Genomic DNA, 13,859 nt, shown 5'->3' on the forward strand with positions numbered 1-13,859 from the left:
TTTTTTAATATTTATGGATATTTTGATGTTTCTAAATATATTTGTGTGTATTTATTATATGTATTTTTAATACACTTTTCTCCTAAAATGGAATGTTCTTATTTATTAACTTTTGTTCTTGTTTTGAGAAACAAAAATAATGGAGAACATAATAAAAGCTTCTATTCCGTTAATAACAACCTTTAAGAACACTTAAATAAAAAAAAGAGAAGAAGAAAACCTCGCTTAAAGTCTTAAACCTTGCAATATCAGGAAGAAGAAAAAAGTATTATCAGAAATCAAAATGGCGAGGAACTTGATTATTCGATCCTCTTCCATTTTCCGCAAAGCAATAGAGAACAGGGTTCGTCCATTCTGTATCTACCCTCATTCACAGTCACATTCACTTTCTTCATCCACCTCTTTAACACCGCACTCTTCCACACCTTCCTTCTTCGCCGCCGCCACAAACTTTTCTCCGCCCCTCCACCACCGCCGCTCCCTCTCCTCCGCCCCACGTTAGTTCCCTCTCCATCTCTTCATTCCCTTTTTAATTTTACATCATATAATATTTTGAATGATTTTTTTATACTCAGTTCTATTTTTCGTAATTTATATAGCTAACGAGCTTCTGATTTATCTGTTAGAATGAAGATTAAAAAAAAGTGTGTTAGTGTATGATATCTATAGCGTGCTAGTGTATTGAGTTATAATAAGTTGATGTTGACTTGTTTTCAGCTTCTACCGATATTGTCCTTGTTAATTCAGATGATGAATTTCATAGTATCCTTAACAAAGTTCAAGGTACTTGTTTGTTTATTTATTTATTTATTTTTATGCATTATTTTGTTTTAAGTGATATATTAAGCAGTTTGGTGGCTGAGGTGGGGGTTTATTCCCTTGAATTGTTTTTGTAAATGTAGTTTCTTTGTTATTTTATTTGTTGATATGATGAATGAATTTTCCAAATTGCGGTCTCCAACTGCAATTGTAGTTGCAACATTGTGGTTTTGGTTTGCAACCAAAATTTTGTACCTATTGGTCGCAATTTATCTCGATTGTGGTAATTGCATTTTGGAATATAATCATGACCGTAACCTCCATAAGGTAGAGCTCACTTTTCCCCTTTTTCTTCTTGAAATCTCTTTCACAGACAACTCGTTGAATGCTGTCTTCTATTTCACTGCAGCTTGGTGTGGACCTTGTAAGTTTCTATTCCTTTTGTTTTGTTCACTATACTCTTTGCATCGAGTTATATTATGTTTTGCTTTTTTTATTTTAAATCACTAAAGTGTGTACCTGTTCGTCCCAAAAGGTTAATAAGAAGACTTCAATAAAATTTAAATTTAAAATGAATATTTGAAGTATGATTCTACTCACATTAAAAAAAGAATTCTAATCTAAGCTACCTTTGGTTTTGATACGCTTTACCTACTTATGTGACAAAATGCAGCACTAAACTCATTTATCTTATGTCCATACAATCATTAGTCCAATAAGCATGTAAAAGATACATGGAATGTAGTTTTACCTGAAGTCTCTATGAAAGCAAACCTCAAGTGAGTTTACTGAAAAAATCCCAAATTATAGGTTGTAAAGTGAACAGGCTCCAAATTATAAGAGGGCGTTAGCATAATTTGCCCTAACTCTTGTAATTGGATGCATACTCAGGGAGGTTAAGTGACACTTCAATTCACAGGTGGGTAAAGTGAACAAATGAATCCAGCGTGATAAGTGGGCCAAGTAGATTTGTGCAAATTGTAATCTAAATGTAGAAGCATAATTGAACTGCTTATGAAAACTTGTGACTGCCATACTACTAGTATCAAAGCTATTAAGGAGTTATGTTATCAACTGCGCTGCGGAGTGGCACCTAGCCGCTCTTTCCTGGTGTATTACAGGGTAGTGGAAGTTGTGGCTGCTTTTGTGTCCAGTTGCAGCGGCTATCATGCCTGTGGCTGTCATGGTGCTATCACTGTTGTTGGGTCTGCTACATAAAGCGATGACTCCATTTCCGGTCATCCCACCTCATTTCTGGCAGTCCCAGCCTCCTTGTACCTCCCTGTTTTGTGCCTTCTGTTAAGGTTCGAGGCAGACGATGTGAGACTTACTTCCCAAAATGCTTCCTCCATAGAAGCCCCCCTCACCAGGCGAAGGGTTACCTTTGACCTATGACTGAAGGGCATCATTTGACCCCTGACGACCGGTAAGAAGTTGGGCTATACTTTGATATCATGTTAAGGTTCTATCTGAAATTCAATTGGCAATGGAAGGAGTAGCCCAACAAGTATTTAAACCATGCCTAAGAGAAGAGGCAGACGATGTGAAACTTACTTTCCAACACCTTCCTCCGTTTACCTTTAGGTTCTAGTTTTTATACTTTTGTTTTAGACTTTAGTGGATAAATTCCGTCTTTCTATCTTTCACATTTAAGTAACTTTGACAGTCGTATATACTGTAATTAGGTAATGGTTTACACCTTATACCCTACAAGGCTTTTAGTAGTTGGTTATGAGATAGCCCATTTATTAGTTCTATTTTCTCTGCTTATTGCATTGATTGATTGTTTTCAAATAGTTTACTTTTGGTTATTGCGTTTACGTGGTATATATTTGTGTTTTTATTTATAATTTAAAATAAAATGTTTTATTATATTTATTATTTTAAATAGCACTCATCTAACTATCCGCTATACATCTGCGGCGTTTTTGGGGCGTGCTGCTCTGCACCACTCTCTAGATTGAGTATTTTGTTAAATAGGGTATAATTATCTTCCAAAAAATTCACATTTAAATCACTAATCATGCTGTAGTAAATTGTAAATCATTTCTTACTTATGATTTTGGTTAAATAATAAATAACTGGTCTTAATATCTCGAGAGGAACTATGCAACTGTGTGTAAAAGAATCAGGAGGACAATTGAAAATAAAAATCTTTCATTAAAGCTCAAGCATTTCTTGCAAGACTTTATATTTAAATCACTGAACATGGAAGTTCCTCTTCAATCTTTCAAACATTTCTTGAGAAAACACCTCTGTTACAAATTTTCTTCCCACACAGGACCCCTGCTGTTTGCTAAACTCAAAAGCATGTTTTACGGTGTAAAAATTATGTGGATGGCACATGTATTGTTTATTGATAATTTTCTATGAGGTGGTGTTCACATCATCACATGTTTATCTTGCTAAATATTTTTTAAAGAGAGATTCTCAATGTTTTGCTAGTGTATATTTCTCTGTAGGCCGATTTATTTCTCCTATTGTTGGGGATATCAGCAAGAAGTACCCTCATGTAACGACATATAAGATTGACATCGATCAGGTATGGAATATATTTGACGGTGTAATGCATGGTTTCAAAATGTGAACTGAATTACAAATTTTGTATTAGAAAGTCGTTCTTTTAATCTAATAAAAGGATTCTATTGTCAATTTTAAGATTTACAGCAAAATTAAACAGGTTAGTTTATGTTATACATAACAAACCGAAGTCTAATTTATTTTTAAATATTATAAATGTTGGACATATACACCATCATTATTTATGTTCTAGCCAATAATACATTTTCTATTAATTTGTTATATCAATAATATATCATCCTCAAGCCCATAGCAATAGTCTAAGACATGTTCAATAACATTGATATTTAATAATATCATATAGATACCTGATTGCTTGACACAAGGACTTTATATAATCAATTACTAAAATATTAATACGTAAATTTGAAATTTTAGTATGCTTCCCACCTTTCTCCCTTGCTACTTTGGCTGGTTTTCAAGTTTTGCTGTTGCTTGTAATCATGGGTGGCAACCTTTGGGCTCTTTCCTTTTTGGGATTTAGTTTTTTATCCTCTCAGTCCTTTTTTAGTTTTCACTATTCTATTCTAGTAGTGCAATTTTCGTATTGGCTTGTAATTTTCCTACTTTATGGCATCACAAAGTTCCATGCATCACAGTGGCTGAATTTTTTAACCTTTTCTCCCCATCTATCACAGGAAGCAATTCAAGTCACATTGGGCCAGTTACAGATTACATCTGTGGTAATTTCTTTAGTTAGAAATTTATATGTTCAAGTATTGTTTGTTGTGATAACAACTTTTTCTTTATACAATGCAATCTGATAGTGACCATGAATTAGCTTTGCCATTCATTGGTGGTGGAGTATAGCTGTACAATTGAAAATTTAGTAATGTGTCCTTCAGAGTTTATTTGGTCAGTTATCCTTTTTTAATAATGTATGTCTCATCTTGTTTGTTTCACTCTTTCTGGTGTTGCTTCAATGATTCCAACTTTATTAGACTCTCTGTTGTCTTCTCTTAGCTCCTTTAATTGACCATTACTTCACACAGATGAAACCAGGTTCTGGCAAAATTAACTCAATGTAGGATATACTTGCAATCATAGATGCCATGCTCATATTCTAAGATCCAGTTGTGCTTTGTACAAATTCAGGCCCAAATTGACTAAGTTATGATGTGTGTCATTTGTCAGTTGACTTTTCTGTCTTTTCTGTTTAGATGTCCAAAGATATGTGTGTTGACTAACAAGTCTTGTAGTTTTTCTTCTAATATTGATATGTAATTATGGAGCCTATGATGGTTTTTGGCAATTTTGGAATATCGAAATTCCGTGGTTGAACTTGATTGGTTCAATTGCTTAGATGCATATAAATTGACACATGCCATTCTGCATTTCTTAGTTCATTGGACATGCTAAAATTTGTTTTATTATGCCTCCCTTGCAAACTTTGGCCTGGTGTCCTCTTCTGGCTTAACATAAATGTCTTTTTATATCTCCTTCTGAAAGAGAGATAACATAAATGTTTTTACCTTGCTGCAGCCAACACTTCATATCTTTCAGAATGGAAAAAAGGCTGATGAAGTTATTGGTGCTGATGTTACACGATTGAACTATATTACGGAGAAACTCTTCAAGTAATCCATCCTTCAGGCTTAAATTCATTTTTGCTTTTGTCAATATGATACATGCACTGTGAAGCTGCTTTCCCCCCTTATTCCATTAGGTTTTACACTGGTTGCACTTCAAGTGGTACTATTCTGTTTCTGTTCTAGATGTGATTATTGATCAGTTGTATATTGCTGCTTAGATTTGCTACCCCATTACAGATTTAGTTATGGAGTAGTCACGTACATACCTGGACACCACACAGTCAAACATGCATATTTACACTTATTTTTTAGATTAAGTCATTGCTTTATATCATGAGTATTGGAGCTTTTGCTTTAAATTGAGATTCTCTAGTAAGTATATAAATTTATTGGTTCAACTTTGGGAGTGCAAATCTTTAATTGAAATGGAACTATGCACAATTAGATTCTCCTGGATTTGGGTGGAATTCTCCACTCCCATTTTTGCATTTTGGGAATTTGAACTGCAGATCTTCTACCCAAATTCCCACCTTATTTCATTTTTTATTATACCCATGTAAGTTTATCCTTTTTTTTAAAGGAAACAATGTGGTTGAATCAGTTAAGATCTTTCTGCTTCTTCATTGGATATTTTTGGGCAGCATAATTTTTTTGTTGGGTATGGATTTTTGGCTAACTAACTGCTATGCGTTTCAGGAAGGACTGACTTTGATTTTGAGGTGGGAAAGAATGATGGTTGATGAAGCACAAAATGATAGAACTGAACTACTTACAGATTCTTTTGGTGTCATTCCCATCCAATAGTCTGGTTTCAATATATTTGTTTAATATTGAAGTGTTTATCAAATATTGTATTTTTTAATTTACATGACTAAAGAGAAAATTTACATACTTGTGTTACATTTACTGCTAAACTTGTTTCTGTTTACAGGTTTTGAATCGTATTATTGGAGTGTTATTTTCCAAATGTGGCAATTTGAGGTCATCTTTCGTTCATTTCAGGTCGACCTAGTATGATTTTTTGATGTTCAATATATATTATTTCGGTCGAACTTTAAGTTTGTCCGAGTCATTGGATTTTTTCTTGACATTCTAAACTACTGGGAAATGGTCTAGACTCATATAGACAGTAAGTTTCCTCTATATTAAAATATTGCCCATAGAATCATAATTTATGCTCAAGTGCTAGATGGCCCAAGAGCTTCTAAATCGCTAAAGTATTACAGTGTACAGGACTATTAAGGCAATAATATTTTACAAATGAGGTAAAATATTGAACAATTTCAACATCCCTTCTATCCTCAGTTTCTTATATGTTTTGACTAATTGATTGTTTGAGTAAGAATTAAGACCAAACATTTCAATTGGATTAAGCTTAGTTGTATTTCATTTTATCATTCATATATAAAAGCTTAGTTAAGATAAGAAACTCTCCACCAGTTTGCATCACATGGTGGCAATGGTAGTCAGTTAGTCACCAACACTTATAGTACGAGCTTCTCCATTTCACACCAACCTTCTCATTTATCTGCATTACTACCCTCTCTTCCTTCCAAAACAACACCGTCAAAGCATAAGATTAGCCAAGAATTTTGCACTATTTGAAATGCCATGAACACAACCACATGTTTCATTACTCATTGATCTGTTTAAAGTCTGTGAGCAAAATGGGTTAATGCAAATTGCATTCATGGGTGTGTTAAAATCCAATTTGGACGACCATGACTTTGATGGAATGTGTGTTGGGTTAGATTCGGTCTAGTTGGGTGAAATGGTGCACTGCCAAATTGTTGTCAGGGGCATTCTGATGCATACGGTCGTGGGGACTTCTCTTCTTAACTTGTATTGAAAGTTTTTGGTACTATCAAGTATATTTCCTCACCTTATGATAAATGAATTAATCTTTTTCGGGGTGTGTGGTTACCCTTTCCAACAAATATTGCTATCAGGAATTGAACTTTTTATCTTTTAGTCATTCTAAAGATCTAGTTGGGTCTTATACTACTAGACCAATGCCTTGTTAGAACTTGTATTCAAAATTATGAAAGAGTGAGAATTCCATTAGAAGTGTCCCATACCATGCCTGAGCTTAATTCTGTACCTTGGAATGCAATGATTTCATGGTTTGCTTTCGTACTACAAGCATTCAATTATTGTAATGATATGATTGAAGTAGGGGTTGCACCTAGTAATTCAACCCTTATAAGTGTTTCCAAGGCTTTTAGGTTATTAGGTAACATTAACAAGTGTCATGAAGTTCATAGGTATGCTTGTAGATGGGGATTGGACTTGAATACTTTTGTTGGAGCAGATGTTATTGATGTGTACTCTTAAGTGTAGGTTTGTGGCTAATGCACATACTTTTTATGGAACAAGGATCACATGTCCCATAATTTTCCTATCTCTCTGTCTCGGACCAATCAAACATCACAAAATAATATTAAAATATTAATTTTTGTTTTTATAATTTTTTTTAAATGAATGAAGCTTTGTGATTGGTTTGGTACACCAAGAACGATATGAAATCTTTTTGACTTGGTTAACACTAATAACACACCTTCAAATGCATTATAATTGGTTATTCAAAATCTGGTTCTCACCTTGAAGCTTCACAACTATTGTAAACAACTTGCAATAATTAATTATGGCACACTAAAAATATATTATTAGTTGAGTCACAACTATCTCTTTTTAAGACATTATGTGATCAAACTATAAACTACGTCATATTCATGATCAAATAACTTACTTCTTTGTTTTATATTTTTACTGTAATATAGAAACCGACCTGAATTCACATAATACTATTAGTTATTTCAATTCTCAAATACTCTCAATATGACTATCATTGTCATTTCTCGAATTTCTCACAATATGACTACCACCGCCAATAATCAAATTTCTCATAATGTAGTCATGGTGCCAATTATCAAATTTCCCATGATGTAATGCCAATTCTCAAATACTCATAGTAGGACTACCAATGTTTTCTCGAATTTCTGAATTTTCCACAATATGGCTATGGTACTAATTATCAAATTTCCATAATATGGCTATCGATACTAAGTATCAAATTTCCATAATATAGGCATCACTATCAATTCTCAAAAAACTTACAATATCATTATCAATGTCATTTCTAGAATTTCTGAATTTCATACAATATGACTACTAGTGTCAATTATTAAATTTCTCATAATATAGCTACCACTGTCAATTCTCAAATACTCAAAATATGATTACTAGTGTCATTTCTCGCAATATGGCAATATGGCTATCAGTGCCAGTTATCAAATTTCCCACGATATAGTCATCAATGCAATTATCAAATACTCATACTATGACTACCAATGTCATTTATCAAATTTCCGAATTTCCTATAATATGACTATCAGTGTCAAATTATCAATTTTTCAATAATATAGTCATTTGTGTCAATTTCTAATACTCACATTATGACTACTAATGTCATTTCTCGAATTTATGAATTTCCCACAATATAGCTACCACAACCAATTATCAAATTTCCCATAATATAGCCATTAGTGTCACTTAGATTCTTATAGTATGACTACCAAAGTTATTTCTGAATTTTCCAAAATATGTCAATTGGTATTGGTGTCAATTATCAAATTTCACTTAATATACTTATTAGTATCAATTCTCAAATACTCTCGGTATGACTACTAGTGTCATTTCTCGAATTTCTGAATTTCCCACAATATGGCTACCATTTCAATTATCAAAATTTTCATAATATAGTCATGTCAATTCTCAAATACTCACAGTATGACTATCAATGTCATTTCTCGAATTTATGAATTTCCCATGATATGGCTATAGTGCCAATTATTAAATTTCATATTATATAGCTATAAGTGTCTCTCAAATACTCACTGTATGACTACTAAAGTTGTATCTCGAATTTCTGAATTTCTGATAATATGGTTACCAATGTCCATTATTAAAATTCTAATAATAAGTCACTAGTGTCAATTCTTAAATACTCACGATATGACTATCAATATATTTTTGAATTTCTGAATTTCCCTAAATATAGCTATTAGTGTCAATTATCAAAATTTTCATATTGTCAATTCCCTAATACTCACAATATGACTATCAATGTCATTTCTCAGACTTCTAAATTTCCTTTACAATATGGTTATCAACGCCAATTATCAAATTTTACATAATATAGTCATCAGTGTCAATTCTCAAATACTCACAATACGACTACCGATGTCATTTGAATTTCTCAATTTTCCATAATATGACCATCAATGTAGATTATCAAATTTCTCATAATATAGCTATCAATATCAACTCTGAAATATTCATCATATGACTAACTGTCATTTCTCGAATTTCTCACGATGACGTTAATGTCAATTATCAAATTTTTTATAATATAGTCATCAATGTCAATTCTCAAATACTTACAATATGTCTTCTAGTGGCATTTCTCGAATTTCTGAATTTCCCGCAATATGGCTATGAAATTCTTATAATATAGTCATCAGTGTCAATTCTCAAATACTCACAGTATAACAATCAGTGTCTTTTCTTGAATTTTTTAATTTCCGACAATATGTCTACAAAATTCCCATAATATAGGCTTCATTGTCAATTCTCAAATACTCACATTATGACAATTATTGTTATTTCTCGAATTTTCCACAATTTGACTATCATTGTCAACTATCAAATTTCACATAATATAATCATTAGTGCCAATTCTCAAATACTTATAGTATGACTATTAGTGTATTTATGGATTTCCTACAATTTGGCCACCAATGTCAATTATCAAATTTCCCATAATATAGTCACTAATGTCAATTCTCAAATACTCATAGTATATCGTTTCTTGAATGTCTGAATTTCCCATAATATAACTATCAATGTCAATTAACAAATTTCTCATAATATAGTTGTTAAAATCAATTCTCAAATACTCATAGTATGACTACCAATGTTATTTCTCAAATTTCCCACAATAGGATTATTAATCCCAATTACCAAATTGACCCTAATACAATCATTAGTGTCAATTCTCAGATACTCATTATATGACTACCAATATCATCATTTCTCGAATTCCTGAATTTCCCACAATATGGCGTGCCAATTAACAAATTAATATAATTATTAGTGTAAATTCTCAAATACTTATCGTAAGACTACTATTATCATTTTTGGAATTTCTGGATTTCCAACAATATAACTATTAGTGTCAAGTTATTCATGCTAATTCTAATACCACAGAGATAAGAAGGTCAGAAATGCTTCAACAAGGAGAATTTTTCTTTTAAGGAGACATAACTTAATTGGTGCATTTTTCTGAATGATAAAGCCTCAATTTATAGAAAGTCTCTTCAAGTGTTTTCGTCATTCTATGTGGGACTTGACTTTTTTTTCCATTTCACATCACAAAGTTTTCTTTTTATTCCAACAGGAACTGTATACAAATGATGTAGAACCAGATGTTTACATGTTATGCTGTGTGTTGAAATTGATTGATGCTTTGAAATGTCTGAAATCCTTCAGAGAGACTCACGGGTTTTGCTGTGAAGAATGGATTTGATAAGAAAGAAATTAGTCCAATGCCCTTGCTGATGCATATGCCAAATGTGATTCACTTTAAGCCATGAAGGGTATTTAATAGAGAATGGAAGAGACAGATATAGTATCTTGAACAACCATGGTGACTGCATATTGCCATTATTCTGAGTGGGAGAAAGGCTGCAGCTGCGCCATGAAGGCTTTGTACCAATCATTTTACCTTTTCTAGTGTGATTACAGCATGAAGTGGTCTTAGTTTACTAGAACACGGTCAGCAAATTCATGGTCTGATATGCAAGGTCAGCAGGGACATCGAAACAGACATAGAAAGTGCTTTAAACGACATGCACGCCATATGTGGTAACCATGATGGAACCAGGATTTTTTAGAGGATATCTAAACCCTGATGCTATTTCATGGACCGTCATAACATCGACTTACACGCAACACGGTCCTGTTGAAGATGCCCATCAGCTCTCCAATAATGGAACAATCAGGAAGGTCAATGCAGTTACATTATTAAGTCCTATTCGCTTCTACCCATGCAGGAATAGTGTGGGATGGACTGAATAATTTCTATCAAATGAAGGATCCTATGGTGTGGAACCAGAAAAGCAACATTATGCATGTGTTGTTGATCGCTTAGGTCGTGTTGGGCTCTTAGACGAAGCAGTGGAATTCATGGATAAGATGCCAATCGAGCCAAATGAAATGGTTTGGCAGACCTTGTTAGGAGCATGTAGGAGTCATGGAAATGTTAAGCTGGTGAAGGCTGCTGCTCAAAACATTCTATCTAATAGAGCATGATCTCCTACATATGTTCTTTTGTCCAACACTTAAATAAAGTCAAGACTCTATGATGAAGGGTTTAGTTGGAGAGATGTGATAAGGATGACGGATTAGAAAGGAACCAAGATATGGCTGGATTTCTGTGTGAGGTGAAGTTCTAAAGTTTTATACCGGAGATCAGCAGCATTTTGCAAGCATTGTCTATTCCATTTTGCCAGCATTGATCTACACATAATCATTACGAAGTTACTTATCTAGATGTATAATTTTACATATTAGAGTATTTGACAATTTGTGATGAAGGAAACAGCAAGTAGGAATATATCTAGCATAGCAGCATCCAGAATTAGAAGGTGCAAATATGCCTAGCTTGCAATTTGAGACTATGATTTCCCATTGTGCTCTCAAGAGATTGTACCGGTTACCTCCACTCAAGATTGGATGTGGCAAAAATAGGGATAAGTAAGAATTATGTCCGACAATAATAATGCAGGCAGCAATTAGAAATAAAATGCAAAGCAGGATTCTTCCTAGAAGCTGGTTGGAAACAATGATTTTGTACATGACGGAACATTATTCCCACATTGTTCCACTGATCAAGCATCAACAAAGCAAGAACAAAGAGATAAAAATGGTTGCCTATTGTGAAAGAAACAAAAAATATATAAAAACACTTACAAAGAAGCTCACCACCAGATGTTTGCAAGGTTCGATCACAATTTGCTGAAAATCATTTCAGCCTGAATTTATATCCACTCGACATATTAGTTCATAATTTTAGCATATATCAATTTAATTATATTAGCTCTTGAATCCAGGGATTAGTCATCTGATAGATTATAATTTCAAGAACTGATATCACTTGTGCAGCTTGTGCTGATAATTTTATAAATATGGATAATCTCCTAAAACCATGAACAATTTAGTCTCAACTTTGACCAGGATTTTATAAATTCGGGAAACCATCACCGAATTTGTGCAAAAAATGATGCCCAGTTAGATCATAATAACTGTCTTCATAATTTTTATCCCTATAATGAGTTCAATCCAGAACTATAATGTTTAGAGATAACAGAAATATATAGTAACAATGTGAATGTAAAACATGCGCATCTAATCATAAACACAAAGTAATCGAGTGACAATTGCAGAGTAAAACAACTAAATAAATAAAATAAACATTTAATTAAGAAAACAGATTATGAATCTGAAAATTCATTGTAGCATTGTAGGTCATTCCAATCAAGACCTTAATAAAAATGAAACTAAAACATATGAGATAAAACGATACCGCATTCATAACCTAAAACCTCAATTTGGTAAAGAACCACCTGTTCTTCCCAGTCTTGAACCTTTCTTCCAACCGCTTTTTCGTCTCTTTAAGCGCAGTTACCTTCTTATCCTTACTCTGCAACACATCAGTGGTAACCGCATCTTTCAAATCCACGTCGAGCGTGTAGCGCGTGGGCATCAGATGCTGGTAGTTCACTAGCTTCACGAACGCCTTCACGCGCGACTTCTTCGCCGTCTTCTTCGCAGAATCCTTCTTTATCACCTTGCTCGGGTACTTCTTGATCCCGGCGACAAGGCAGTGGCCGTAGGGGCGGTCACGAGTACCGTCGTCGGCGGTGCGAACGATCACCGCTTTCTTGCCGGCGTAGCGGCCTTGGAGAAGGATCACCGCCTTGTTTGGCTTCAAGAACTTCACCATTGTTACAGCTTCGGATTCTTCTTCTAGAGGTTCAAGCGAAAAAGCTGCTATATGTTGTTTGGAATATATATATGAGACTAGAATAGTTCGCTGATAATGGGCCGATATACAAACCCTAGGCCCATTAAAATTACACTGCGTTACACATTCATAAAAAATGTTTCTTTTAATTAAATTGGGTTTAAGTCTTGCATATAAAAAAAATACAAATAGGAAAGTTAATTTTACTATATGGTGGATGATTTTCCCGCATAAAAAAGATAATTATTAACTTATGGGTAAAAAGCTACTTATAAGATGATTAGATATTGTTGTTATAAAAAAACATATTTTCAAAACATCATGAGTGGGAGTGTAACGATATAAAAAGGTGGAAGGAAATGTATTACCTAAAAGTAATTGAATATTAATGTTTGATAGATTAATTTTATTGGTCAAACATTTTGACAATGATGTTCTTGATTTAGTTTGTTCAATTACTCATCTTTGTTCAAAAGTAATTGAATTATATAAATTAAAGTTCTCATTCTTTGAGATGAGTTCACGTTATGCTTGAGATCATCCCCAACTTGTATGATATTATTCTCTCCCATATTTTTCATGAAATTTAGTAAAAACATTTTCCTTAGAATTTAGCCAAAAAAATTGGTGGCATGATAAGATATTTTTGAAACATGTTATTAATATTTAGTTTCATATTTCTTATGCATGATATTTATTTATTTTAAATATTATTAATATATTGGGTAACCTTAAGCCTGATTGTAATCCTTTATTTTATAATACAATCCTCCATGGTCTAAAAAAAATATAAGCGTGTCACTAAGTTTAAAAAAGTTTATGTATTATGGAATTAAAGGTACAGGAAGTTTTGGACGGGGTATGGGCTTGATGCCCTAAACTTCTATATTAAAACTATATCA

General features: G+C 33.2%; 2 protein-coding genes across 3 annotated transcripts; one reads left to right on the forward strand and one right to left on the reverse strand.

The window, feature by feature from the left end:
- Window positions 215–5,641, forward strand: LOC109361602 (thioredoxin O1, mitochondrial-like). 2 transcript variants are annotated; one of them, XM_019607106.1, is made up of 7 exons: window positions 216–497; window positions 718–783; window positions 1,133–1,183; window positions 3,222–3,301; window positions 3,978–4,022; window positions 4,822–4,916; window positions 5,568–5,641. In XM_019607106.1, exons 1-7 carry the CDS (start codon window positions 284–286, stop codon window positions 5,575–5,577), a joined length of 561 nt encoding a protein of 186 aa, XP_019462651.1. In that variant the 5' UTR covers window positions 216–283; the 3' UTR covers window positions 5,578–5,641. The 2 variants fall into 2 exon arrangements, with proteins under 2 accessions (XP_019462652.1, XP_019462651.1); XM_019607107.1 differs by lacking the exon at window positions 5,568–5,641 and having other exon boundaries at window positions 215–497; window positions 4,822–4,920.
- LOC109361480 (60S ribosomal protein L27-like) lies at window positions 12,381–12,987 on the reverse strand. The gene has a single exon (XM_019606946.1). The coding sequence runs from the start codon at window positions 12,934–12,936 to the stop codon at window positions 12,529–12,531; it is 408 nt and encodes a 135-aa protein (XP_019462491.1). The 5' UTR covers window positions 12,937–12,987; the 3' UTR covers window positions 12,381–12,528.

Source organism: Lupinus angustifolius, chromosome LG12 (assembly GCF_001865875.1).
Source record: "Lupinus angustifolius cultivar Tanjil chromosome LG12, LupAngTanjil_v1.0, whole genome shotgun sequence".
NCBI lineage: Eukaryota > Viridiplantae > Streptophyta > Magnoliopsida > Fabales > Fabaceae > Lupinus > Lupinus angustifolius.

Coding starts and splice junctions, on each gene's coding strand:
- LOC109361602 (XM_019607106.1), top strand. CDS start 284: ATGGCGAGGAACTTGATTATTCGATCCTCTTCCATTTTCCGCAAAGCA. Junction 784..1,132: donor TATCCTTAACAAAGTTCAAG/GTACTTGTTTGT, acceptor TCTCTTTCACAG/ACAACTCGTTGAATGCTGTC. Junction 4,023..4,821: donor AGTTACAGATTACATCTGTG/GTAATTTCTTTA, acceptor ACCTTGCTGCAG/CCAACACTTCATATCTTTCA.
- LOC109361480 (XM_019606946.1), bottom strand. CDS start 12,936: ATGGTGAAGTTCTTGAAGCCAAACAAGGCGGTGATCCTTCTCCAAGGC.